The 25,920-nt window shown below is 45.5% G+C and overlaps 2 protein-coding genes across 5 annotated transcripts in view; both read left to right on the top strand.

Annotated features, from left to right (window-relative positions):
• Positions 1 to 13,052, top strand: part of CADPS2 (calcium dependent secretion activator 2) — a gene marked incomplete at both ends in the record, with an annotated part of 299,698 nt that extends 286,646 nt beyond the window's left edge. For all 3 annotated transcript variants that reach the window (XM_080355871.1, XM_080355872.1, XM_080355873.1), the window contains 2 exons: positions 9,377 to 9,481; positions 12,882 to 13,052. In XM_080355871.1, the coding sequence (XP_080211997.1) occupies positions 9,377 to 9,481; positions 12,882 to 13,052 (276 nt within the window). The remainder of the gene's footprint in view (positions 1 to 9,376; positions 9,482 to 12,881) is intronic.
• A 9,409-nt stretch (positions 13,053 to 22,461) lies between these two features.
• On the top strand, positions 22,462 to 25,762 carry FEZF1 (FEZ family zinc finger 1). 2 transcript variants are annotated; one of them, XM_080355267.1, is made up of 5 exons: positions 22,462 to 23,350; positions 23,501 to 23,722; positions 23,896 to 24,030; positions 24,324 to 24,456; positions 25,047 to 25,762. In XM_080355267.1, the coding sequence occupies exons 1-5, from the start codon at positions 22,925 to 22,927 to the stop codon at positions 25,349 to 25,351; spliced, it is 1,221 nt and encodes a 406-aa protein (XP_080211393.1). In that variant the 5' UTR covers positions 22,462 to 22,924; the 3' UTR covers positions 25,352 to 25,762. The 2 variants fall into 2 exon arrangements, with proteins under 2 accessions (XP_080211393.1, XP_080211392.1); XM_080355266.1 differs by having other exon boundaries at positions 22,462 to 23,722.
• Positions 25,763 to 25,920: the final 158 nt, after the last annotated feature.

A 25,920-nucleotide genomic window follows, 5' to 3' on the forward strand; every position in this document is an offset into this window, starting at 1 on the left:
AAGCGTTTACGATGTGCAAGAAATAGAGTACAAGTAATGAATGGAAAAATCAGCTGTATAATCTGCCTAGCTAAAAGAGTGCGCAGGGGCAATAGGGTCAGAGATGGAAAGGAGCAAACCAGGCACCTGCCCGATTCTGGGACACTTTCTCCAAAGAGATGAGAGGAGGCAGGGGGAGGGGAGAGGCAACAGGGAGGCAGGAGGCTGGACCTCTGCTCTGCTTCAGCACTGCTCAGCGTGGTGCCAAATCCACGGGGCATGGGAGAGGAGTGGCTACACCACTGTGCAACTCCCTGCCTACTTCACAGCTGCATCCAGCCCTGTCACGTGCCTCTGCAATGACGTGCGGATTAAACAGATGATGGGTCAAGATTGCTGAGGTGGAAAGAAATAAACTGCCTGTAAATATTCACCCAGAGGAACCCAGGATGTTTTAAATCCTGTAATTAAAATATGTGCTTGACCTCCTTCCACATGGAGCAGGAAGTCTAAAGAGAAGACTAATGTGAGTGTAAAAGTCACAACACAGACTTTGGCCCAATTTCAGTCTACCTCACTTTTGGTAGATGGAACAGAGTTTGAGAATATACTCACTTTAAGGGGGAGGATGCAGCTCACAGGAGGACTCTGCCACCTCCCTGAATCACCCACCCTTTGCCAATGCCTCACTCCGCGGAGCCTCAGGTGAGTGGCCAAAAGCAGAGGTAGGTGTCTCAGTTGGGTGCCTCACAGCCAGAGTGAGCCTGGACCTCTCACCTTGCTAACGTTACACATGCACTTAGGCCTGGGAAGACTACTTAACATTCGTGCAGCTAAGCGCATTTGTAGGATTTGTAAAGCTCAAGCCTGCTAGTGAGAGGCTAGTGTTAAAACGAGTAACAACTTGGTCATTTTGCATTATGTTCATTTGTTTACTTTGAGGATCCAAGCTGGCTTTTGTTTCAAGGTCACTCAAGTGATGTCCCCCATTCCGTGCCTTGGAGGGTGTTTGCAGATATACCCAAATTGGAACACAACACAAGTGTAGCAAAACAGACAGTGTTTGCTCCAGAGAGCTGTAGCACCAGAATAACCTGTGGAAGAGCTGTTCACAGGTGCACTGCTTACCCAGAGTGGAGTAGGGAACTTGTTTGTGCTGTTAGCCTCCTACAGTCATGAGCATTATGTTATTACCTGGTATTTAAAATCAGAACAGCAACACTACGTATGTCAAGACACTGAGGCAAGTTATGCATGTCTAATTTTGCACACTTCCAGTTTCCCAGTGCATCTGCCATATGTGAAGAAGCCAGAAAAAAAGTGAAGGTCACAAACATTTTAAAGTAACATAAATACTGTAAATTGCTGTTTAGCAACCTAGTATACCATGCAGGGAGAGATGAGAACTGTATATTTTGTATTAAAAGTGTGTGTTTATTTGTGAATTGGCAGGAGTTCCATAGCAACTAACCAGCTTCTAATTGTAAGCCAAAATATGAAAACTTAACTTTTATCCTAAAAGGTAAGATTTTCATATGTTAGATATTCTTTGTTATTTCAGGACAATATCATTTTTGCCTAGAAGTTTCAGAGATGCTTAACGTGCTTTTAAATGAAGCATATTCTCTATTTTCTTCTCATTGCTGATTTCTGAAAACTAGCCTGCTTAATTTGTTTCCTTGTATCCCCAAAGTATCTCATTTGTTCACTTGTTTGTCATCCTGAGTTCTGCTGAATGGGGTCTTTCTGTCAGGGTTTGGGTTTCTCTTTCTGTTGAGCGCCTTTCCCTTTTCTCCTGATTGCTTTGGGAGTGACAGCGAGAATCCTTCACCCAAATAGGCAGGGAAGAGACTGACTAGAGACTAAAGTGTTTGTTTCAACAAACACATTCTTAAGAAAAACAAAATGTTTTTTGAGCTCCCTGAGAAGTTCATTTGAGTAATAGTACAAGAAAGGCAGAAGAAAACCAAAGGAAGGGTCCCACTGGAAGGAAGAAAACCTTTCTTCCTTGGCCAAGGAAGGGTGCAAGAGGCAACTTAATGAATCTGCTACAATCACACTCAGAAAAAAAAAGGGAAAGAAGAAAAAAAAAGTGTTGTTTGTACTCAGAGTTTGCAATTTGAAATGACCAAACTGATCCCTTTATCACAAGGAGTGTTGAAGCAGACAATAGTATGTGATTTCTTTTTCACTTATTTCCTGGTACGTGTATCTGTAATTTAAGCTGTGAACATTTTTGCACATTCCCAAGCCAAAGTTCAAAACCTGATTTAGCATTTCAGGCCTATGGGAGGAAGCAAAACATGGAAGCTGGGTGAAAGCGTGAGACATTTCCAGGAGGGTGCCTTGATAAGGGATGCTCAGCATTAGAAGTGTGAGACCATGGTGAGGGTGGAGGGTTGTGCATCAGGGCTCTGTGCAAAGTAGCAGCACATGAGGGAACACAGGGCTTGGGAGCATTGCAACAGAAATGGCACAGCAATAGGGGGACTGTTGGACAGGTCCTTGAATGAAAATGCAGGAAGTAACTAAAGAAAAATGGAGAGTAGAGATAAACAGATTTTTTTTCATATTACATTTACTATTGATTTAATCATTTGTATTATCCAGATGAAGGGCTTTTAAACATCCAGTTTTCGGTCTAGGGGAAAGGCTTCAATTTTTTTGTACTGCCTGCTAACCTCAGGGTTCCAACAAGGCTAACTCCATGGATTTTCCACTCGTGCTTATTTTAATTGTAATTTCTTTCAGTTTTGTTAAATGAAAATTCCTAGGGAAAAAATATAAAAGGAATAAAAATAGTGGCATTGTGGTGATCCCCAAACCCAATATTATTCTTCTTGAAATTTGTGAACATTGAAGAAAATGCAAAATTAAGCCCTGAAACTTTCCAGGTCTGGTGTCTGCATATTAATGGATATTATACTATTATTGGATGAAAGCTAAAGTATGCTAAAACATCTTCTCAGTTTTATATGTGTTTTTATTTTATATGTTGTAAATAACAATAAAGGTAATGTGTCTGATACAGTAAAAATAGAGAAAATTAACATGTAAGTAAGTAGAGCTTGAGCAGCGCCCATGAAGTGGAGATAAAATTGTAACTTTCAGCACAGTTGTAATGTCAGCTGCTTCCCTCTATATTAATTTTACTACAAAATTTATGCCACATAAAATTATTTCTCTGCTCATAACAATGCTTTGTATCAAAAGGTGGATCATTTTTTCATTTTCCAGAGAAATAACATAAACTTCTTTCATGTTCTAAATAGAAAGATTAATGTCTTGGTGGGGGAGGGAGGGGAAATATCAAAGCCAGAAGCGTTAGAGCATAAGGGTAGCTGTAACAGTATCCAGGCTACAAGTGTACCAGAAAATTTTATTGTATCCAGAGATGGTATAATTTCTATTTCTACAGTCAGAGGCCAACTAAATGACCACTTCTACCAGCTGAATCTTACTGTCTCTAATGTAGAAGCACATCATAATAATATAAAATGCTCTGTTGATTCAGAGTAATAACGCTGAGATGCACACACACACACAAATCACGTTTGCATGGGCTTCCCACAGAGGCAAAATTGTGGATTTTGATGAGACTATTTTTTCAGGGATATCACTTGTCAACTTGGGCCCTCAGAGCCAAACCCAGCTCAGCATTTTCTATTGCAGCACTATGAGACTACGTTTAATGAGAAACCACATCCTTGTGCGGTTGGGTGATCTGCCGCAGAAGGACAGTGTCTGTCACCATGAAGCCACGTGGAGCTGATAGTGGGCTGGGAAAGCTCTTCCATGAGAGCTTTCTCTTCTCTGAGGTTTCCCCAACTTCTGTTCCTTCATTTTCCTTGTCAATGACATAGTTATACTCATTGGAAATGCGATTGTAAAAGTGCCTCACAGATTGGTGCACATCTATGTGCACTATGTCATGAGTCAACAAGTTCTAGTCCTCTTCCAGCAGAAGAAATTGATGTTTTGGCCAGTTAATAATCATAGAATCATGGAAGCATAGAATACCAGGTTGGAATGGACCACAAGGATCACCTAGTCCAAACTGCAAGAAAAGAGTACAAATAAATTATACTGAATATGCTACATAAAATTTTCTGACTATGTCTGCCTACAGTTGCCTCAGCCTTCAAAGGTTTATCAGGCTCTTAATCAAAAGGCTACCTAATCATGAGGGAAAAGCATAAACCTTTTATGCAAAGTTGCTTCATTGTTACTTTTAGTTTGCAACTAAATATTTTTAATTTCTGCAAAAATATAAAGATATTTTGAATGTTAATTACTTCTTCTGACTTGATTTCTTACTTTGTTGTTCCTGTGTGTAGTTGCAAGATGCAGATGACTTTCTGATGTATCGTGATGGCCCACAGGTTGAGAAATCCTTCCCTAGTTTTGGGTTTGTTTTTTTCCTAAGAGTTACAAAGGCTTTCCAGCCTTCAGAAGAGTCTATGAACTCTTCACTGCCCAGGTAAAAATCCTCATTTAGGTGGATGATGTCTACACCAAAACTTGAAAATACAGCTATAACTTCTAAACCTCAGAGTATTTTCAAAGACACTGCAATTAACACTTGGTTCCTTTGTTATTATTAACATTCAACAAAGGAAAGCAGTATGATTATTCATACTTTACAAAGAGGGAAATAAGTTATGCAACTTAAATCAGGTACATTTTTCTAACTTTTTATTGTTTGCATTTTTAAGGAATGACTTATTCTTTTATCATTCAACATTTTTTCAAATGTTCTAAAAGTTCCTTGGGACACTGCCAGTGTTAGCTATGAAAATCTTGAAACAATAAAATAGCGTTGCCTTTTAATAAAAGCTAGGCATTTTAGCATTTGTTGTTTAACATGCTCATAGTATTTCTTAGGCATTTTAGCTTATGCTGCCTTTGCTGTACAATCTCTTCAGTGGGAAGAGTACTTTCTGTTATTGTTCTGGTAGGAAAAGTAGAGCTGGAGGAAGTAAAAACATCCCGTTTTCGTCTGAGTGACCCAATTCCTGATCAATAGTGTGATAAAGGCTTCAGTAGGAGGATAAAGTGCGGTTCCTAGAAAAGCTGTTCCCCCTGCCATATTCAGCAGAAAAAGCATTTTGACAGTACCCATTTATCAAGAGCAGGCAAGAAATAGAAACTCGACGGGGTCTTGTGTCTCAGGCGTTAGGGATACCAGCCCTAGAAGGACTGAAGCATTGTGTATTAGTATGTATTGAGCCCCCTTCCAGGTGGCAAACAGCTGCACCTTTTTATAAAACTTCAAAAAAAATAAATCAGAAGTGCTTGCTTTCAGCCGATAAGTGTTATATTTAATTGAACCGTTCCACAAATGCTATCACTCAGGCCCCCAGAAAGACGGGGAATATTTAATATATTTGTTTTCTATTTCTACCGGTCAACAGAATAATGAAATTCCTTAACTACTTCTCTTTAACTTGCCTGAAGAAAGCACGGTATGTTGCTAAATCGCTTTTCACTGGCCCTGCCGAGAAACAACTTTAATCCTTGTTAGAAAATTGCAGAGTCTGGGCCTGACAAAGAGCTCATGCCTGGCGCATTGTGCGCGGGGAGCAGGGCCAGGGGAGCCCTTTACAGCTGCAGCCTCCCGCCCGCCTCAGCTGGACTATTTAGGCCGGGAGGTTTGTCAATCCCTCCCCACAATGGAGCCAGTTTTTCAGTGCCCGTAGCCGCGCCGAGCCCCAGTGGGGATCAATGCTGGCCATTCAAGCTGCACCCTCTTTCATTGCTTTGGTTTGTTAATTTAAGACTAAAGGTCCGCTGAGGGGGTTTAGGGTGTTTAAGAAAGCTGATGAACTGTTTAAGAAATCTGATGAACTGAGAGCGTTTATAGCCCTGGTGTGGCAACTATTGGCACTGAGGGAGCTGTGTCCTTGTTGACCCTCTTGTTATTAAAAATGCACAAGTGCTGCGCTTCTCAATATTTCAGCACTCTTTCATTGTCAATACCACCTTCTGAGCCCTTCAGCTTGTTGCTTGCTCTAAAGATCTTCTTAGATTGGGTTTGAAAACTTCACCTTAAACACTAGATTAGACTGATGTTCTGTTTTCCGTGCTCCTGTTGATTTGTTGAACCTTCCCAGGGCTGGAAAGCAAGTAGCAGCTTGATGGGGAGACGGGCTGCTAATATGATTTACCAGTCTACAGTCATGCACAATAAGTGTGAATAAATACAGGGGTCTCACAGAGTCAACCCTAGCCTTTCCTTTTCTCTTATTTTTTTACTTTAAAAGAGGTATCTCAGGAAAATTAAGTGAGTAATGCATGCCCTTACAGGAGCTGGATGAGCTATAAGACAAAGAGGGGAAGCAGGGAGGCAAACATATTTTTGTTAAAGTGGTTGGCTACTGTTAGGTGCTGATGTGAAAAAAAAAAAATATAATAAACACTTACTGCTTTATTCTTGCATAGATGACAGCAAAGAATATGGCATTAATACTGTATCATTGACATCTACAAGAGTCCCATTGTCCTTACAGTGCTATTGTTACCAGCAGAAAAGTGACCTTTTCTTAAAAACAGCTAGAAGGGAGGTTTTTTTCAATTATTATTGCTTTAAAAAAAATGTGTAATCTCAGGGCCATTGTCCAATCACTGAAGCTTTTGAGTTTGCGATAGAATCCCGTAAGTCACAGCAGATGCACCCCTGCCTCTATAACATGCTCATGGTTCTCAAAATGTGTGGCCTTGGATTCCACCTTTGAGAGGCATTTGCAGTGCTGTACATTTTAACAGGCTCCAAAAGAAGCGATGGCAAACAATTTACTTTTCTTCTTGCGAAGTTCAGTATATTTATGTTTATGCAGTTTCAGCCTATAATAAGAGCTCAAAACTAGCTGGTATAAGGCAAATAGTGAACAGAAATTCTATCCACAAGTACCTGTGGGAGGACTCTAAAAATATACCGGATGTGATTTTTATTAAAAATACTGTGACAACTCAAAACAACGATACATCTGTTTTCTAAAACAATAGCAGTTGTATTTTTTCTCAACAACGTATGTTGACAGAAGAGCAAGTACCGTAGTATCAATTCACAGTCACCAAAATAAACATTTCTACTGAAAGTTCAACATACCAAAACTAGTCAGAAAAACATATTATATTGTTTTCACTCACAAGTATGAGTAGCAAAATTAATTCCTTTAAATTTCTTAGCTTTGTTTTCGGTGTATGTAACCATATAACAGGTATGTATGGAGAGTCTTATTTTTACTGCATCCATCTTAATTAAGTTTCCTGGCAGAGCTTTAAAACATGTTTTGCCAGAAAACTGGGGCTGGTTCTGTTCTCAGTGATCCTGCACCGTTCAGTGCTGTTGCAAGGGGAAACCGATGGCAGAATTTTCCATCCTGTCTGTTCATGTGAGCAAGTTTGAGCCCATTCTGCTTTCTGTTTAATACAAACCAAATACATCATAGATGTGTTACTGGATTTTTTTAATGGAAGAATATCAGTTCTGAGAAAACTCCACTACTAAAATTACTCCCTCTACCATAATTCTGTTAAAGATTAACAACTGTAGAGTCTGAGTGATCATATAATAACTGAGCTCATCTTATTGCAAAGAACAACAGATATTCTAGGTAGAATGCTTGGCATATGAATTTTTATGTTTATTAGATCAATAGAGTTCCCCAAGTAAATAAGCTCAACTGTATTTTATTTTCTAGACATCTGTATACATACAATTCCTGTCATATTGTTTACAACTGCCACTTAGTAACAACTCTGTCACATTAGAAATATTTTACAGGTACTTAGAAAGGAAATCAAAACCAGTATGAGTGTTTGGGGTGAAATAATGTAAATAGTATGAGGGTCATTCAGTGATAAAAGAACAGTATTTTATGGGTACCAAATCAGTCCCACGTTTTATTGAATAAATCAAACTGCTTTTATGAAATGTGCAGCTATCCGCATTTTGTGTGTTGTGTTTGTTCACTTCCATAAAATAGTAAATTAATAGGAGAAACTCACAAAAATGTAAAACTAACATACTTCCAATGATTTATAATTAAAATATTTTTAACATGTTAAGCAATCTAAATTGAAGCCATTATTATATGAAAATCTTATTTCAAACTTATCTTAAAACTGATAGTTACAATGAGATGAGACTGCTTCCTGTAAGGAAAAAGTATTTACATATACTTACTGTATGTCTTTAAAGTTTTTTCCAGAGAACTTACATTTTTAATGAAAAAATATATTTTATATATTTGTCTTTTGTTACTTCCAGTAGCCAGTAATTTGTTTTCTTTTTTCAATATATATTTTATTTTATTGGTTAATGTAGAGGTGGCTGAGACGTGTTAGATCCTTCCTTTGAAACACTTCACTTACCTTGCCTAACTTGCTGCATTTCCAAATATGCACAATGTTTCCTCTCTTTGCATTTTGATGTATTTTGTGAAGACACAGGAAATTACATTAGAAAATAATTGAAGCCTCTTCGCTGTGAAGAAAGAGACTAGAAACAGAGCTACGATACAAACTCTTCTTATCTCTCATTGCTAAAATAAAAAGAAAAATCCCTTTTTACAGTTTGACTAAATGACATTTGGTTGGTCTTTTACAGGAGGGGGAGAAAAACTGCTACAACTATATTTAGTAAAATCTCTTTTAATCCAGTTAATGTGAAAGAACTATTATAATAGCTATTTAGATCTGAGCATTTTTATGGTAACATAGACACCAACAGCAGAGAGCTTATACTTATCCCATCCATTTGTGAAGCTTTGAGTGAAAACATACCCATGCCTAAGATATAAAAAGGAAATAAGGTAGGCTGTAATTATAATTAGTAATTAACATAAAGCAGAACCTTAACGTGGTTATTTTGGGAGGGGTAGAGTGGTGTTTCAATCATACTTAAATATGGTTTCCATGGATTTCTAATTTTTTTTTACTTAATAAAGATGTGATTTAAAAGAAGAAAAGCAAGGCAGATTCCATATTCTGTGTTTGATGCTGTTTTCTTGTTTGGACTGGAAAATCTAGGTCTTGCAGATTTTCTTTTCCCTTGCTGTTTTAGCTGTCAATTCTCTCATGTAATTGTGTATTTAATATCCATTCTTACTGACAGATAGCAAAGTGCATAATGCTATTTTGCTTGAAAATGTTGTAACTGAAAGATAAAATGGCAGTTGCTAATTCATGTAAAGAACAGTCTGGGTCAAGTTATCTGATTTCCTACTGACACATGCAATTCTTTTAACAGGAAATTATATCATTGTTGACTTCAAGTGCTGATCTGTGATCATTTCAAAGTGTTTCATTACCTCTCATTACCAAATCTGTTAAATGAATACTGCAGGGCTGTTTGGTATTGTGGTGTGTTGGGTTTTTTTATCCTTCTTTTCAGCAATGGTACAGCAACTCCATGAAAGTCATCTGCATGTGGCTGGCTGATAGATTAGACCTTCAGCTTCACATCTACCAGCTAAAGACTCTCATCAAGATAGTGAAGGTAAAAAAAATGTGTTTGTGTTAGACTGCATAGCAAAGAGAGAAAAGTGATGAACTATGAACTATTAACATGGATAAGTTAAAAAATATGGAATAAAGTTGCAAACTTATGTAGGTTTAGGTTGGATTTTTTTTCACAGTTGTAGCAAATTTCAGAAGAAAACAATTTATTAAAGCATCTAATGTTCATTATATATGCACTAGTAATTGTCGTCCATTCTGGACTCAGTGACAATTAAGATTGTTCCAGGGAATTTTAACAGATTACTGCTAGCTGTACAGCCATGCTGTATGTTATTCCTACTAAATTATTGCTTGTCATACTACTGATTTTTTTTTGTTTTACCTTAATAATCCAAATACCATTCTTCCTCCATTTTTCCCACTCTCCTAGAAAGCATGTGATTAGTAAGTTAAATTGGAAAACAATATTTAATATATCAGACAACATTCTCTAATCTTTTATACTCCAGGGTAAGTATCAATAGAAATACCAATCCCTCCAGTTCAGGCCTTAGTCATTTACACTGGCCAATGTCAAATGTTTCTCAGGAAAGTGTAAAATACCTTGCAACAAACAATTATGGGTTAACCTACCATAAAAGAAAGTTTCTTCCTGACTCCCTTTCAGATCTTATTTAATACCCTTAGGCAAGGGACAGAAAGCCATTTCAGATTTTTTCCTTTTAATTCTTTCTTGTTTAACCCTGGACATTCTTATAATCTGAATACATGTGGAACAAGAAGCATCTGTTGTCAGTGGTGACCTTGATCTCTTGAAAATATTTTCTCATGAAAGTTTGTGCGAGACTATAAGGTCAGAAGCATTTTAACTCATGGACACTAGAATTGCAACTGCAACTTTCAGGATACACTAGCTAAAAGAACAATAAAAACCAGGGAGATATATGCAAGAAAACAGTCATAATAATGAAGGCATCATGGCTCCCTGAACCACCCAAGCTTAGCTTTGCTATTTTGACCTTAACTGACTTCTCTGGGAACAGAATTTGGCTCTCCATTATATTTTGTATGTGACAAAAAGGCAAAAGCAATTTACTGTTTGTGATTGAAATTAATGACTCTTGTGAAAGGTTTAAAACTCTTCCCAAGTGAAGGTAGTTATCCTCAAGGGCGAGGTGGGGGAAGTGTTACAGGATCTAAAACCTGTTTCTAGTGGGACTGAAGAATGGGCAGGTTAAATTATGCCAGTTAAAGGTCACTTGGGAGATTAAAATAAGAGACTCTTACAAAACTGAAGCTCAGGTGAATGAGCAACACTGTAAACCAGCCTTCCCTCTGCAGCATGGCACACCAGTTAGCCCTCTTCAAAAAAAGGAGGTTCCCAGCGGCGATGGGAACACACTGGTGATGGTGGAAGCCTTTCTGTGCACATGCCCCTGGTTTGCTTTTGCACATAAATTCCAAGTGTGTCATTCCATGGCACCTTCTGTGTATACACAAGATTGAAGAAGATTATGACAATCATAGAGGTTCTGGTCAATGTACTGAAAGACACAAAATCTCGTCCACCTGTGTTTTCATGGGTGAAGAAGACAGAACTGGTAAAACAGGAACTCAGTGAGCAGGAGGCTGCTGGGAAATAAGAAACAATGGTTCAAGTAGATTATCATAACAAGCTTCACTGCTGCAGCCCAGCTGGGGAGAGAGACACATGGGGAGGCACAGTTCCTCCAAACTCTAGAGTGAATGAAGGCACTTTTCTGTTTGCTGTTGGAAAAAACGGGGGGCTGTGTTGCTCCTGTCATCTCCTGAAAATATTCCAAAAAATAAGTAGTAGGTCATTTTTAAGGGACATAGGATGAGTAAGAAATAGATGATTCTTTCGTGTTTGGATGCAGCAAAGGTAATGGCATTGTTAGAAATTATAAGGAGAAATATTGTTTGTTAACATTTCAGCCTTATGCTGGCATAAAAGTATCATTAGATGTCTGAGACATGCAGAGGGATGTGACTAAAGAAGAGTCAAGGACCAAGAGGAAAGTTAGGAAGAAACAAAAAATTAAGCGTGGAAGTGAACATTATTATCCTACAAAATCATGTCAAGAGAAAAGCCATGAGTGAACCCCAGAGTGCTGGTCTGAGAATGGGAGGAATACAATGTAAAACTGAAAGAAATTGCTGTAGGACCTGTTAACAGCCTAAAAAGAGATTGAATACAGAGTGTTATAAAAAGGGAATGCTATGGTGACACTTGAAAAAGACTGGGCAGGGTTCTTGCAGCAGTGTGTGAGCAAAACATAAGCTGCATCCATTGACTCTGAAGTTGACCTATGGAAGTCAAATAAACCTGGGTTGCAGTGATTCAAACAAGGTTTAAATAATCATCATAGATAGTGGCAGAAAAAATTCTACCAGCTTAGTGTTACTCATTTTGAGAGGTATCTTTTGAAGTTTTATGAAGTATTGAGTGAAACATAATCAGCTCTTTTTTCTTTCTCTAAGGGCTGCGCACCGTCTCCTCCAGCAGAGGAATGGGCCTGATAGCCCTTAATTATCTTCCATTTTCTTTTTCCAGTATTATCTTTCATAAACACAGGGAACTCGTAGTGACAGTGTACACAAAATAAGAAACTGGTTGGATCAATTTGTTCTTCTTAAGCTTTTTAGGCTAACCTCAGGAAAGATTATTTCAAATGTGGTACAACCTAAAAATAAAGAAGGTAGAGTAGATGATTTTCCATTTGCTCACTTGGACATAGTATCAATGAATAAAACAATTCCACTCAGGATTCTTACTTGATAGAAAGTCAAAGAAGAAAGTAATATCTGCTGGTTCACAGGAAGGCTGGATACCAGGGAAACAAAACTTGTCTCAAGTGGAAAAAAGAAAAGGGTAGATGTGAGTCAAAATGTAAATTAACTGACTGAAGTAGTCACCCGAGAAATGTTTACATTATAGAATATAGATAATAATCTAAAAATTATTTTATTTTTTGACATTTGGCATATAAATGTAATAATAAATGCAAATAAAATCATATTATGGGGAGTCAGACATTTGCATTTTCTGTGAAGTCACAGAACTAATTGAAGTGCAATTCACATTTCAATATGCAGTTAGGAAAATACTTTGTTGGTTTCATGGTGGATAAAGGAGACAAATGGAAAATACTGAGAGATCACTGTACAGTTACATAAATGTAGTACAAAGTGCAGTCTCTTAAAGGAATGATCGTCAAATGTGGTCATTGTAGACTCTCTAGAGTTTATAGAAATCTTATGCTGCCCAGAAACTAAGACCACAAAATCTTTAGCAAACTCTAGATGACAGGTCCATAACTGCGGGAGAAACACTGGCGTGCTAGAAATGGCCAGGCTGTAGTGGAAGATTTCAGACTTGCTCAAGTCCAATTCGGGATGTTTTATTTTTGCTGCAGAAAACCTACCGAGACTTCAGGCTGCAAGGCGTGCTGGAGGGAACACTGAACAGCAAAACCTACGATACCGTTCACAGCCGTCTGACTGTAGAGGAGGCCACAGTCACAGTCACGGATGCAGGAGGACTTCAGGGCATTACTATGAAAGACAGTGATGAGGAGGAAGGATGATACTATTTCACCAGGCATTTGGAATTCAGGGGTGATGGTCTGAGGGTGGGGGTTATCTTTGGCTTGGGGTTTTCTTGGTAACTTGTCCTTGTAGTTGCATTTATAGTTTTGCCTTATGATACAGGTGCAGAAATGTAATTTGTTACAGTTTTTTTAAAAAAATGAAAGTAAGATTATCAGAGGAAAAGTGCCAAGGACTTTTTGAGAACAATGGTTGTAGCATATTTTAATGTATAGCTTTGCTTAGGGCTGCAAGAACACTGGCATGGAGTTTGAGTTCCACTTGTGATGATGTTTCTTTCCCTTTTGTTCATTACTATTTGTTCTTGTATCTCCATCAGCTATTGATGTCCCGTGCAGTTAAAAAAATGTGTGCCTCAGTTAAAACCCAACTATACAGGAAATCATTCTTGGAATAAGTCAGTGCACTAGGTAAAAAAATAGTGTGTTTTCACGATTACACTTTGTTTGCCTTTTTTTTGTGCTTAATTTTACATTATTATGTGATGTGCATTAAAAACTTTAGTCTTGGTTCTTTGTATTTTGAGGTTGTTATATAAGTAGTAGCACTTCAAGAACAGTCAAACACATACAAACTACTTAGGAGTGTTGTTGTGTCTATTCATTTTGCAAGTTTAAAGATATCTCATCATGTTGGATGTCAGTAAGCTTGCCATCAATGTTTCTATTTCTGTGAAAAATTTCAGGCAATAAGAACACATTTTGTCGTGACCACTTCTGTATCTGGCCAAGTTTGTATAGAATTCTACAATTAAAAGATGTTTTCAATATTTCAAACCATTTGAACTATTGTATCATTGCTCATGAGAACAAATTTATTGAAATATTATATTTAGTTTATATAATGATTTCTAACAAATATATTTTATAGGGCAGATACACATAGCAAACAAATATCCAAAGACATGATGCCTTGATAAAGAAAGCAAACAAAACCCCTTCACTGGCAGATGAACAGACAGTGTCTGCTGTGTGTTTTCCTATGAGCTGGGTTTGTGTAGACAAAATAGGAAAGAACACAGATGACAGGCAAAGAAGGAAGGAAGGTTGCTGAGCTCCTTGTCGAGCCACGGTGTTACATGTGAAGGGCTTCACTGATGGACTGTTGAGGATTTATGAGGTTGGTGTTAAGTTTCCCTGCAAGAACAGACCATAGGCCTGGCCAGCCAGGCCAGGAGCTGCAGCCTTGGCCCCAGTCTGGCTGTGCGAGGCAGTGGGGTTGGGGGAAGCCAGGCTGCCCGGCTGCCAAACCTAATGAGCCAGAGAGATCAGTGCCAGTCAGGCCCAGAAGGAGTTTGTTTCTGCAAACATCCCCCTGCTTGCCCTCTCCCCAGCATCTTCACCTCCTTGAAACCCAGTGGAGGTGCCTGTGGAGGAGCCAGTTGTAAATGAGTAAAGGAGGCAGGTGTCACTGTGACAGCCCTACCGTGCCTGCCGAGGCATCCTGGTGCTCGAGCGTGAGAGCTCCATGGAGGGCTCTACTGAGAAGAAGACATTAGGAGACTTTTAAGGTTCTGAGATGACACAAGGGTAGGAAGGGATATTAAAACTGGACACTGCCCACAGCAAGTCACTAACAGTATAGTGACACATAGTGGGAACTAGAAACACTGGAAGAGAAGTGGCTGCCACCAGCACAGCCCAGGAGGTGATGTGTCCAACTCTCCTTCAGCAGAGATGACCTGGCAGTAACCCATCTGCCCAGCCCTGTTAGCCAAAAGCCTCACCTTCCCTGTGGACTTGGCCTCTGTCTCAAGTTGTCCCCACACTGAGGAGGGTTTCCTGATAAGACTAACAATGCTCTGTATTGATTTGAACAATTACAGAGTAGTTTATAGCTATCTCACCTGTCAAGGCCTGAAGAGGAGTCATAGGCCATCATGGTCCTGCCTGGCTTTACCTGGGACCCTCACCCACAGCTTCTGCTCAGTGACTCCACCACAGCTCAGTCCAGGGCTGCCAGTCTCTGCTGCAAAGGTGAAGTACAAGTGCTGTTTTCTCACTCACCTACAGTCCCAACCTGTGCTTGCTTATGGGCCCTGTTGATCCAGACACTGACCCATGGATTGGCTTCAGACCTGCCTGTTTATCATAAATGTGTCAGTGACATGGACTTCGGGATGCTACTGGCTCTCATACTGCCCTGGCCTGTCCTGCTCCCTGGTGGTGGGACCATCCCCAGCTGGTGGGGCCCTGCCCTGCTGACCTGGGGAATCCCTGGAGCTGGCTGTGTGGCAGGGAGCAGCCAACCATTTCTATGCCCTGACATCATCTTTAAAAAAAAAAAACCCTCTATGAATTTTTGTGGATTGAAGTGGGTCTGAGTTACTCAAATTTCATGACATATGATACGTGTTTACCCATACGTCGAGCACTTTGCTGTACAATTTTGTCTACATGCAGTACTTGCAAGACATGTCTGTTAGGGAGTTCAAGATGAGTAAGGAAATAGTAGGTAAAAAAAAAAATAAAAGATGATGTAACCATTAAGAAGTTGCAAGATGTTCGGGATTTCAGAGAAATTAACTCAGACACAAAGTATGTGATAAGTTATTATTAGAGAGGCAGCACAGCAGACATCACAGGAAGGCAGATATAGAAATGACAGCACTCCAAAGGTCATTCCATTTCTTATTAATTCACATATTTTCTTAGCAGCTAGATTTGTGAAACCATGAACCAACGCCAAGCTTGAGAAGGCCAGTGAGTATCTGTGTGACAGCTTCGAGCCAAGCACCGCCGCCGCCAGCAGCCGCGGCAAAACCCCGCTGACATGGAAGCAAGGTCCGCTTTTACATTTTAATTTACGCGTTTAAAGCCTCAGCACACTCCTGGAGCTGCGTGCCCGTTGGGGAGAGGCGAGCATCACCTCTCGCTGTGCCCCTTGGTGCGAGGCAGCCAACAGGTCCTGAGGCTCCGCGGCGCCGTGCGGCGAGCGCGGCCCCCGCCGTCGCCCCCACCGCGGCCTCCGCTTTTCCTAAGCGGGCGCGGAGAATCCTAAGTGAGGAGGCGGGGGGAGCTTGTGTATTTCACCCCTCTGCATGTTTGTGGCATAAAAGGGGCTTTGAAGCCAAACCAGGAGAAAGCACGACGGGTGCGCGCCCCGCGCCGCGGGCGATGTTGGGGGTTGGGAAAGCGGCTCTGCCCCCGCCACCTCGTCCGCCGTCGGGGCTGTAGGACGCCCGGGACAAGAGCTCACCCATCTCGGCTACCGGTTCCCCTCTCCCCCAGCCCCAGGAGGCGATGGGCAAGGCAAGGTCAAGGCCGGGGGAACTGCTGTGGCGGCAGGGTGGGTTTGGGGCACCGAGTCCCGCACCTCCAGCCGAGCCCAGCACTCTGTCGCCGCTGAGGGCCTGTCCCGAACCCCCAAGTCCCCGCAGCTCCCTGCTGCATCGCCACGCCGGCTGCCGCTGCCCACTACGGCCCTGCCTGTGCCCGGTCGCACCCGCGGGCTCAGCGCGGCTCCCGCTGGGCGCCGTTTGCGGGCGCACCAGCGGTAAGACTCTGCTTTTAGAGTCAAGCCGCGCTTTACACCAAATCCCGAGCAGAGAGCTTCGGAAGGAGCGCTACAGCGAGGGGACGAGCGGCTCCCGGGGCACTATGTGCTCATCAGAGACGCTCAAAAGAGGAGGCTTTCCCCTTAGCCCGGGGAACACAGGACCCACTCAATTCCTGGGGTCCCGAAGGTATCTCGGGTCAAGCCCTAGGTGTCTCAAAGCTTGTGGGGGGGCAGGGCTTTCCTGGGACACGCCAAACTCGGCGCGAAGGGCGGTGGGGGCACCTCAGCTTCGGCAGCAAGTGCGGCTCCACGACGGACACGGCAATGCCAGGCAGGGGTGTAAGGCTGTGGGGTGGGTTGCTGGTGAGCCCTCCTGCACGGAGAGCACCCGTTATGCACCTTCCGAAGGGGCTTTTAATCAAACTTTGGACTAACGGCAAACGAGCGCCAGACAGACGGCGGGAGACACAACGCAGCAACAGGAGAGTCCTCTCGCCGAGCGGGAGCTGGAGTCGTTTCGTGAGAAAAGGGCGGAAGCTGGGACCCCTGTGGGACACGCCGAGACACCTCGGCCGGCCTGGGATGCCCAGCGCGTTTCGTTTGAATAAAAACTGTTTTATTGAGGGGAAAAAAAAAAAAAAAAATTGTGACCTTTGGGTCAATATTGTTTTGTTGCTTCCCGATGGCTGCAGAGAGTTGTCCCCCGTGTCCTTGCCCGGGCGGGGGTGCCGGGCGAGCCGGGGACGGCGGGGAGCCCTCTCCAGACGGCTCCTGCTTTTGTTCTTATCTTCACATTTTTCATGTGGTTTCTCCCTCCCTCTCGGCAGCTGCACCCCGAAACGGACCCCGCCCCCCCGATTTTGTCCCGGCTGCGTGCATGGCAGCCTGTTGATGGCGGACCCCTTCTCCCCGCCGTTAGGGCGAGCCCGGAGCACTCCACTGACGGGAATACAGCACACAGGCGCCCACGCAGCCGACCAGCTCTTTGCTTTGCTCCAGGTTAGCTCCCAATACACTGGGAGAAAATAGAAACAAAAATAAGTTAATTGCTCCTGATCCTATTCAAGAATCTTAAAAATAAATAGCTTCCCCGAGCCAAAGAGCGCGAGGCGTTCATTTAGCAGCAACGGGGCTAAACATTTGTTGAACTGGGAAAGGAACAAATGAGAAAGTGTCATTCATGGCTCCAGCTGCCGCTGGCCCCTCCCAGCCACTTTCACCAAGGGCCCTTTGGAGCTGATGACACCGCTGGGTCCCCTCACAGGCGGACTGATTAGATTAGACGTGATTGCTGCAGTTCACGTTCGTAGCTGGCACACTTAGACAAATCGCTTGCATGAATTACGGGAGGGCCGGGAGCGCTGCTTTAGAGGGTCACTCGTAATTTAGATTATATGTGATTAAAGGCTTTATACGTGAAAAGGCTTAATTTTCACCCGTTTGGTTTTCGGTTTAGAAGGCTCTGTAGGAGATGTACCGTACTGTCAAACTTTGTTTTACCTCCGGGATCACTTGTGTTTGGCGGGTCAGTGTTAACTGTTTTTCTTTCGTGATGGATTCCGTTAAAAATAGTGATACTTTATTCTTTTCCTTGCGGGGCAACAGATCTAGAGCGATGCCAACACGCACTCACTGTAAGGGAAGTACATAGTCTCAGAATGTATGTGCACATATACAGAAAGTTTTTCCCCGGATAAAATGTCAATGGAGAAAACACAGAAGTGTTACAACTTTAAACAACCCGGCGGAACCCAAGCGCCTTTGCCCGCGCTCCTGAAGCAGCAGAGCCCCCGGCTGCTGCCCGGTGCGCCGAGGCTCCGATGCCGCCTTTCCCTCCATGGAGCCCCGGCCCGGCCCCGGCAGGAGGGCAGCGGCATCAGCGGCTCCCACCCAAAAGGACGGCGGCGCTGGATCTACCCCAGCGCCGGCTGATAAACTGGCGCACCGTTCGGATAATCCCGGGGTCTACTTCCCACCCCTCCTCGTTCCCCCGTTTATATTTTGACTTCCCTTCAAAAGACATCAAACAAGCAAGCCTCGAGCGGGAAGGAAGAACGAGCCCAGCAGCCAGGGGCTAATTCTGGTTTTAACAAACCAGGGTCAATGCGTTTCGTTGCGGCGGGGTCTGCCGGCCGACAGGCTGCGGAGCGGGGCGGCGCTGGTCGGACACGGGGTACGGCGGAGGAGCCTAGGAGCGGACGGAGATTTCGTCCTGCGTCGGGGGTAAATCGCCTCTTCACAAAGCCGGGGACTCGGAGGGGTCGGCCAAGACTGGTATTAAGTGAAAGCAAACCCCAGCTTCTGAACCGAACCTCGATGGTGGCACTAACAATAAATATTATTACAATAATAACAACAACAGTAATCGGGCTCTGACCAGGCGCCGCCGGGTTCGCTGGTGCAGCCACCAGAAATATCTTCCGTAGCCTCCCAGGTCCCTCCACATTAAGCTCACCCGAATAAGCCGCCCGGAGCCCGGCTGCTGGGTGCCGGCCCGTCCGCAGCCGAGGGAGCGGACAACGGGTGAGACGCAGCCGGCTCGGGCAGGAGCGCTGCGGGAAAACACTTCCAGGAAAAGATTAATACACGCAACAGAAGGTTAGCGGAGTTATTATCCTTTTCAATTCATTTTTTACTTAAAAACGCAATGGAATTATTCATTTTATTAAGGAGGAAGAAATTAAAGATTAGGCTTTAGGCGGTATTTTACCTCCCTCTAATCGCCTCTGGGATCGGATTGGAGTAATCCTGACGACGAGATGAATTCGCCGGTGACTCGGATTTCGAGTGCATGTAGAGATACGTTATAATAATAACGCAAGTGAGCAATATCAAGAACATAGCTTAGGAGCGATTGAAACACAAAACCGATTAGGGGGAAAAAGAGAACAGCAGCTTTTCCGGGCAGAACACGAAATCAACTCGAGGCAAAACTTTTGCCCTTAATTCCTCCGACGGTCTGTAACTCTGAGAGGCAAGCGGGCTGGCTCCTTCCCCTATCGGCCCTTTCTGCCGGGACTCGGTACGTGCTGCCAGCTTGGAGAGAGATTCTGGTGCCCCCTGGAAATAAAAAAAAAATAAATAAAAGGCCAAGAGGTTACTTTTCGCCACTCTCAGATCCTATATATTTTCCTGCCTCGGAAAAATCCTCCCTGCACCGGCACAACTACGGGATAATCGCAGCTCGGCAGATACGTAACATCGCTAAATGTTGGTCTAAGCGTAAGGCAAAGCTCGGTGATTGATTGATTTTTAGTAAGTCTACCTATAGTGCGGGCAGCTCCAGCACTAACAAGGCTCCATCTCTGGGAGAGAACGGAATGACTGCCTCCCTCCCCCCTAAAAATAAAAAGTTTTTTAAAAATCTGGCTTTTGGTTGCTGTTTCGTAATTAGACACGAAGAAAAGTTTTCGTGTGTGCTGTGAAACGGACGCATATCAGTAACGAAGTAACGAATAATCAAGTTCCCGCTTCTTCAAGAGTGTATCTCAGTATTGAGGAGGCCAGTATAATTGTAATGGCAGGGCTGTAATTGCTGCTTTGGGATATTTACCCTCCTCAAATTACACTACATATTTTACTTTCAAACACATGTCAAAAAGTCAATCCCAAAAAGACCGGTTAAGAGCAAGCTGTTAACATATTAAGTATATGGGATTTGAAGCCTCTAAAACCCACTCAACAATAATTCCCTTCTTCAGCACCAATCAAGAGGAAATTTGCCTAGATTGAATTAAATGCAAATTGCTCTGAAGGAGGAAATGCTCCTCCGGCAGGCATGAAATAAACGAGAGATATCGACACCCCGGAGAAGCAGGCAGCCTGGGGCAGCTGCCCCGCCTGGCCCCCGGGTCCCCGCAGCCACCGCCCGGCCGGTAATACCAGCCGAGCCGGGGCTGGCGGTGCCGGTGCGAGAAGCAGCAGGTAAGAGGCGGGCGGCTGCGGCAACCCGATCCAGGGCAGCAATTACCGTCTTAAAGCCGCGACCCATCTGCCGGGGGGGTGGTGGCAGCTGCGCCTCGGCCAACGGCCCCCACAGCGGCCGCGGGAAAGTAGAGAGCAGGGCTGGAGTGAAGCAGCGGGGCCGGCACGGATCGGGCCATTCCTCCGCTCCACGCTTGTCCCCACGGCTGTGTCCATCCAGGCGCGACCCGGAGTCAGCCCCAGCTCCTGTCGCCTGCCTGCACTCCGGGGCACGGAGGGAACGGGGCGGACAGGGAGGTCGCAGGGTGTGCGAGCCGCATTCCCCGCGGAGCGGGGTGCCGGGCGCCCGCCCGCCGTCGGACGCCTGTGCCGGGGATCGGGGGGAATCTCTTCCCTGTTCCCCGGCACCTCCCCGATGCTCGCACGGGAGCTCCTGGCTGCGGGGTTACCTTCGTGCAGCACCTACTGCCTTGTCCTCCTCAAACCGGCCACAGTGACCCAGGGCGGCATCGGCCCCATCACAGCGCCGAGGGCAAGGATGTCTCCCTCCATCCATTCGTCTCTCCGTCCCTCCCTCCCCGGCGCCCCAGGCCTTCCTCCCTGCTCCAGCTTCCCCGCAAGCGTGTTGTCCTGGGCCGGGGGTGGGGGGAAACATAGCTTTTTGCAGGCTTCCCAGGCGGTACCCGAGCAGTGGAGGCCGGGCCTCCCTGCCTCGCTGGAGGCACCTCTCCAATAGCAAGACCCAGGATCCCCTTCTTCCCATTCCTGGCCTCGGAGAAGGGCAATGCTGACCCGCAGGTGTGGAGGTCGCCCCGTGGGCCCCTCTGCCGGAGAAGTGTCCAGCTCTGCCCGCGGTGCCCCCCCTGGCAGCCTCCTCCCGGACAGGAGGAGGATGGAGGGACCCTCGGCTGCTCCCGAGGATTTCGGCATCGACCTCTCAGTCACCAGTCAAGTGAATCCCAAACCGACGGGAGGAATGGGAGCTTGTTCTGACACCAAACTGTCGGGTGGTGGAACAGGGGGATAAATACAGAAAGCGCCTTACCCACCTCTGTCCTTCTCCTCCACCCCCTGCTTCGCTGTAAGTACAAACCCCCAGGGCGTTGGAGCTACCCACCCAGAACAGGGCCACCAAGTTTTCCCTAAATATATGGGGAGCGCATCTGTTTAGGTGCATATGTATCTTTAAGCAGCGTGCGTGTACTACGTTTTTTTGTATATCCATACCGATCGTCAGTTTTCGATATTTGTGTCGTGCATGTATTATTTAAGGACACGGACGCTATATCCAGTTTATATGCAGGTTGCTTTATATATATATATGTATATTTGGTGCTTTAGATTTAAAAGGTACTCCCCCTTCCTACCTCCTTCTCTTCCTCAGCCCCAGGTTTTGATTCACCCTGTTGCTCGCAAGCACTCGTTGGATTTGGCCCGGGAGGCTCCCGCATCCGCACGTGTTGCTCTCGCCGACTGCCTGTCGCAAGTTCCCCGATCATTTTTTTTACTGTGTTTTCCAAAAGCTCACTGCCACCTGACCTTGTTTTTTAAAGCAGTGAGCAGACCAGGAGCAGACCCAGGAGCAGAGCAACTATCTCTCTCCCTTCCTCAGACACACACACCCCCACGCACAAAGAGAACTCAGGCTGGAAAATGGCAAGGAAACAAACAGCTTCCCCTCCAGCCGCTTCTTCTGCAGCACCTCGTTTGACAAATACCCTGGCGCTTGCCCTTGAATTGGGTTTCGCATCCCTGTTTAGCACTTGGACAATGATTTTAGATGATGTCACTTAAAGCCAAACAAGAAAATTGATCTCGGATTTGCTTGGCCTCTAAAGCCTAGTTAAGCAGATTGCAAATAATAATAATAATAATAATAATAATAATAAAAAAAAAAGAGAGAGAGAGAGAGGGAGTCAGAGGGGAGAGAGGCAAGAAGGAGGGAGAGACACCTCCTTCCCTGGGCGGGGGAGGCGCGGGCGCCAATGAAAAGTAGGCGCTTACTGGGGGGGGGAAAAACTTTTCCTGTTGACTGTTGGAAGCGAATTGAGCAATTATCTAGTTTACCTTCTCCTCTTGGAAGTTAACGATTGGCGAGATCTTGGCTGCGTTATTGACACAACACTTTCTATTGATAGAAATAAGTAGCGATTGTCCCGAGTCATTGGTGCGCCAAAGTAAACTGTGATGGGCTGGCATGAGTCCACTGGACTGAGAAGGCTGGTTCCGCCGACGAAGGCTGTAGTGATGGTGGCGGCGGCGATGCTGGTCTCCCTCCTTGCAGATCAGTAACAAGAAAAGAGGCAGAGAGAGTGAAAGAAACAGAAAGAGAGGGGAGAGCAGAGAAAGAGAAAAAAAAAAAAAAAAAAAAAAAAAAAGAGGCGTCTACCAAAGCGGCTCAAACCGGGCGAACAAATGCAATTCAGCCATGGACAATAGTGGCCACCACACGGCGACCAAAATCCTAGCGGCAACTCCGGCCAGAGAAAGCCTGTCTGCCAGGAGCAACATGATCAGCACGCCCAAGCCCCTCGCCTTCTCCATTGAGCGCATCATGGCGCGGACGCCAGAGCCCCGCTCCATCCCCGTCCCGCAGCTCCTCCACGGCTCCGTGGCCAAAGGCGACCCCAAGCACCCGCTGCACCTCAACTCCTCCATCCCCTGCATGATCCCCTTTGTCCCGGTGGCGTACGACCCCCTGCCCAAAGCGGCGGTGGCTGGAGCGGAACCCAGGAAGGCTCATTTAGACTCCTCTTCCTCGCCCTCCTTTAGCTGCGGCGATCTCTTGAACTGTGCCCTGAGCTTGAAAGGCGATTTCCCCCGCGACGCCCTGCCCTTGCAGCAGTACAAACTGGTAAGACCCCGAGTGGTCAATCACTCCTCCTTCCACGCCATGGGAGCCCTGTGCTATTTCAACCGAGGCGACAGCCCTTGTCACCCGTCCTCCAGTGTCAACATCCATCCGGTGGCTTCTTATTTCCTCAGCTCTCCTCTGCACCCGCAGCCCAAGGCTTACCTGGCGGAGCGGAATAAGCTGGTGCTGCCGGCCGTGGACAAGTACCCGGCGGGGGTGGCCTTCAAGGACTTATCGCAGGCTCAGCTGCAGCATTACATGAAAGAGAGTGCTCAGATCCTCTCGGAAAAAATCGCCTACAAGACCTCGGAGTTCAGCCGCGGATCCCCGAGCAGCAAGCCCAAAGTTTTCACGTGTGAAGTTTGTGGAAAGGCAAGTAGAGCCGCAGCCCGTCTCCCTTTCCCCTGCTTCCCCAGCCTCCTACCCCCCGTCCGTCTGTCCGCCGGGTTGTCGGTCGCTAGCTTGCTTGATTTTCAAACTACGGTTTCCCCTCGGCGCTCTCGTCTTCTAATCGCTATTTTATTTTGTCTGATTTCACTCTCAAGGTATTTAATGCACATTATAACTTAACTCGCCATATGCCCGTGCACACGGGAGCCAGACCCTTTGTTTGCAAAGTTTGCGGGAAGGGTTTCAGACAGGCGAGCACGCTCTGCCGGCACAAGATCATCCACACCCAGGTGAGCCTCCATCCTTCCTTCCCTCCGTCTTTCCCCGAGACCCCTTCGCTCCTGTCTTTTAGGGAGCCCGGCGCTGTCCCGCCGCTCCGAGGCAGCGTCGCGGTGCGGGGTCGGCCGAGCTGGAGCCCGGGATTTTGTTTGCCCCAAGCGCGGTGGGGTAACCGCGGCGTGCCCCGCTCCCGGCGATGGCGAGCCGTCAGCTATCACACAAACCCCGCAAACCAGCACACAAACCTTACAAACTGCCAACAAACCGGCCAACAAGCTGTGACTCGGCGTTTGTTTCCCTCCAGGAAAAGCCACACAAATGCAACCAATGCGGCAAAGCCTTTAACCGGAGCTCGACCCTCAACACACACACGCGAATACACGCCGGTTACAAACCTTTTGTCTGTGAATTTTGTGGCAAAGGATTTCACCAGAAAGGTACCTGTCTCCGGCGTTCTCTTCCTTTCCCGGGCCTCCCCCAGGAGAGGTCAAGTGTGGTGACAATTTGCAATGGAGGGGGGGAAGTTGATTTTTGTTTTAATTTCTGTTATTAGAGATTTAGCTTAATTTTACCTATCCCTAGCCCCGACACATTTCCTACAGCGTGCCCCACGGAAGTGGGGCAGAGCTTTCGTTTTCAGGGGAGCGCAGGGGCAGCCTTCCCGCGGGCAGCGCCCGTTGTACACGCACAGCAACACGCAGCTTCGGGCTCATTTTGGCAAACGAGTTTGCCGCCTGTTTTCCCCTCCGAGTGCTGAAGTTTGGTTAGTTTTTCTCCCCGTTGGCTGGGAAGGCTAAGCTAGGGAGTTACATTTCTGCAATTGGTATGATTTTGATTTATTCGATAATTCCCTTTTCATCTGTCAAAGGAACAGCCGCGGGGAGGATGGGGAGAAGACGGGTGTTCGCTATGAGGTCGGCTAAAGTCGGGCTCTGGGGGTGGGACAAAATTTGGGGATCTTTTCCTCCTCTTTGAAGCGTCCGGTTCTCAGCCCCAGGTCCCTTTTCCCTTCTTGTCTCGTTCCCAGGCAATTACAAAAACCACAAGCTGACTCACAGCGGGGAAAAGCAGTTCAAGTGCAATATCTGCAACAAGGCTTTCCATCAGGTGTACAACCTGACCTTCCACATGCACACCCACAACGACAAGAAGCCCTTCACCTGCCCCACCTGCGGCAAAGGCTTCTGCAGGAACTTTGACCTCAAGAAGCACGTCCGCAAGCTGCACGACAGTGCTCTGGGACTCCCCCGGCCCCCCGCCGAGCTGGGGGGGCTCGACCAGCCGCCGCCGCCCGGGCCGCTGCTGCAGGGCCCGACGCCGCTCCAGCCGTGAGGAGTGGCCGCCAGCGCGGAGGGAGCGCGGCTCGCCGCGGAGCTGCCGCCGCCCCGCCTCTTTGCATGCACCTCTTAAGCGGTTTTGTGTATTATGCTCTATGTGGCCACTAACGTTTATGGGACTGATATATTTTTTTCCTGTTTTCTTTTTCTTTTAAAGACTGTTTTTCTGCTGTCATTGCATCTCACGTGGAGAGATGTTTTTGTTTTTTGGTTTGGGTTAGTTTTTTAAAAAACGAAAAAGCGCCAAGCCAATTTCTGCTGTATTTATTTGGGATTTGTATTACCCTAGCAGGGAACGCTGCACCACTTTAATTATTTCGATGTATATATATTCCCATTGTGCTGATCCTGCCCTGCCTCCGCTGCCTGCTGGCTATCCCCCCGCTTCTCGGTTTTCCCCTCTCCCTCTCCACTCTATATATCATATCTATATGGACAGAATTGGCTCTCTATGTACGGATTTGAATTTCGGTTTGATTCTTGCACGTGGGGAAAAAAAAATCGTTAACCTGGTGGAAATAAATATTTAAACACGAGTGACTGCGGCGGCGGGGGTCGGTGCTG

Source organism: Nesoenas mayeri, assembly GCF_963082525.1.
Source record: "Nesoenas mayeri genome assembly, chromosome: 1".
NCBI lineage: Eukaryota > Metazoa > Chordata > Aves > Columbiformes > Columbidae > Nesoenas > Nesoenas mayeri.

Coding starts and splice junctions, on each gene's coding strand:
- FEZF1 (XM_080355266.1), top strand. CDS start 22,925: ATGGACAATAGTGGCCACCACACGGCGACCAAAATCCTAGCGGCAACT. Junction 24,031..24,323: donor ACAAGATCATCCACACCCAG/GTGAGCCTCCAT, acceptor GTTTCCCTCCAG/GAAAAGCCACACAAATGCAA. Junction 24,457..25,046: donor CAAAGGATTTCACCAGAAAG/GTACCTGTCTCC, acceptor TCTCGTTCCCAG/GCAATTACAAAAACCACAAG.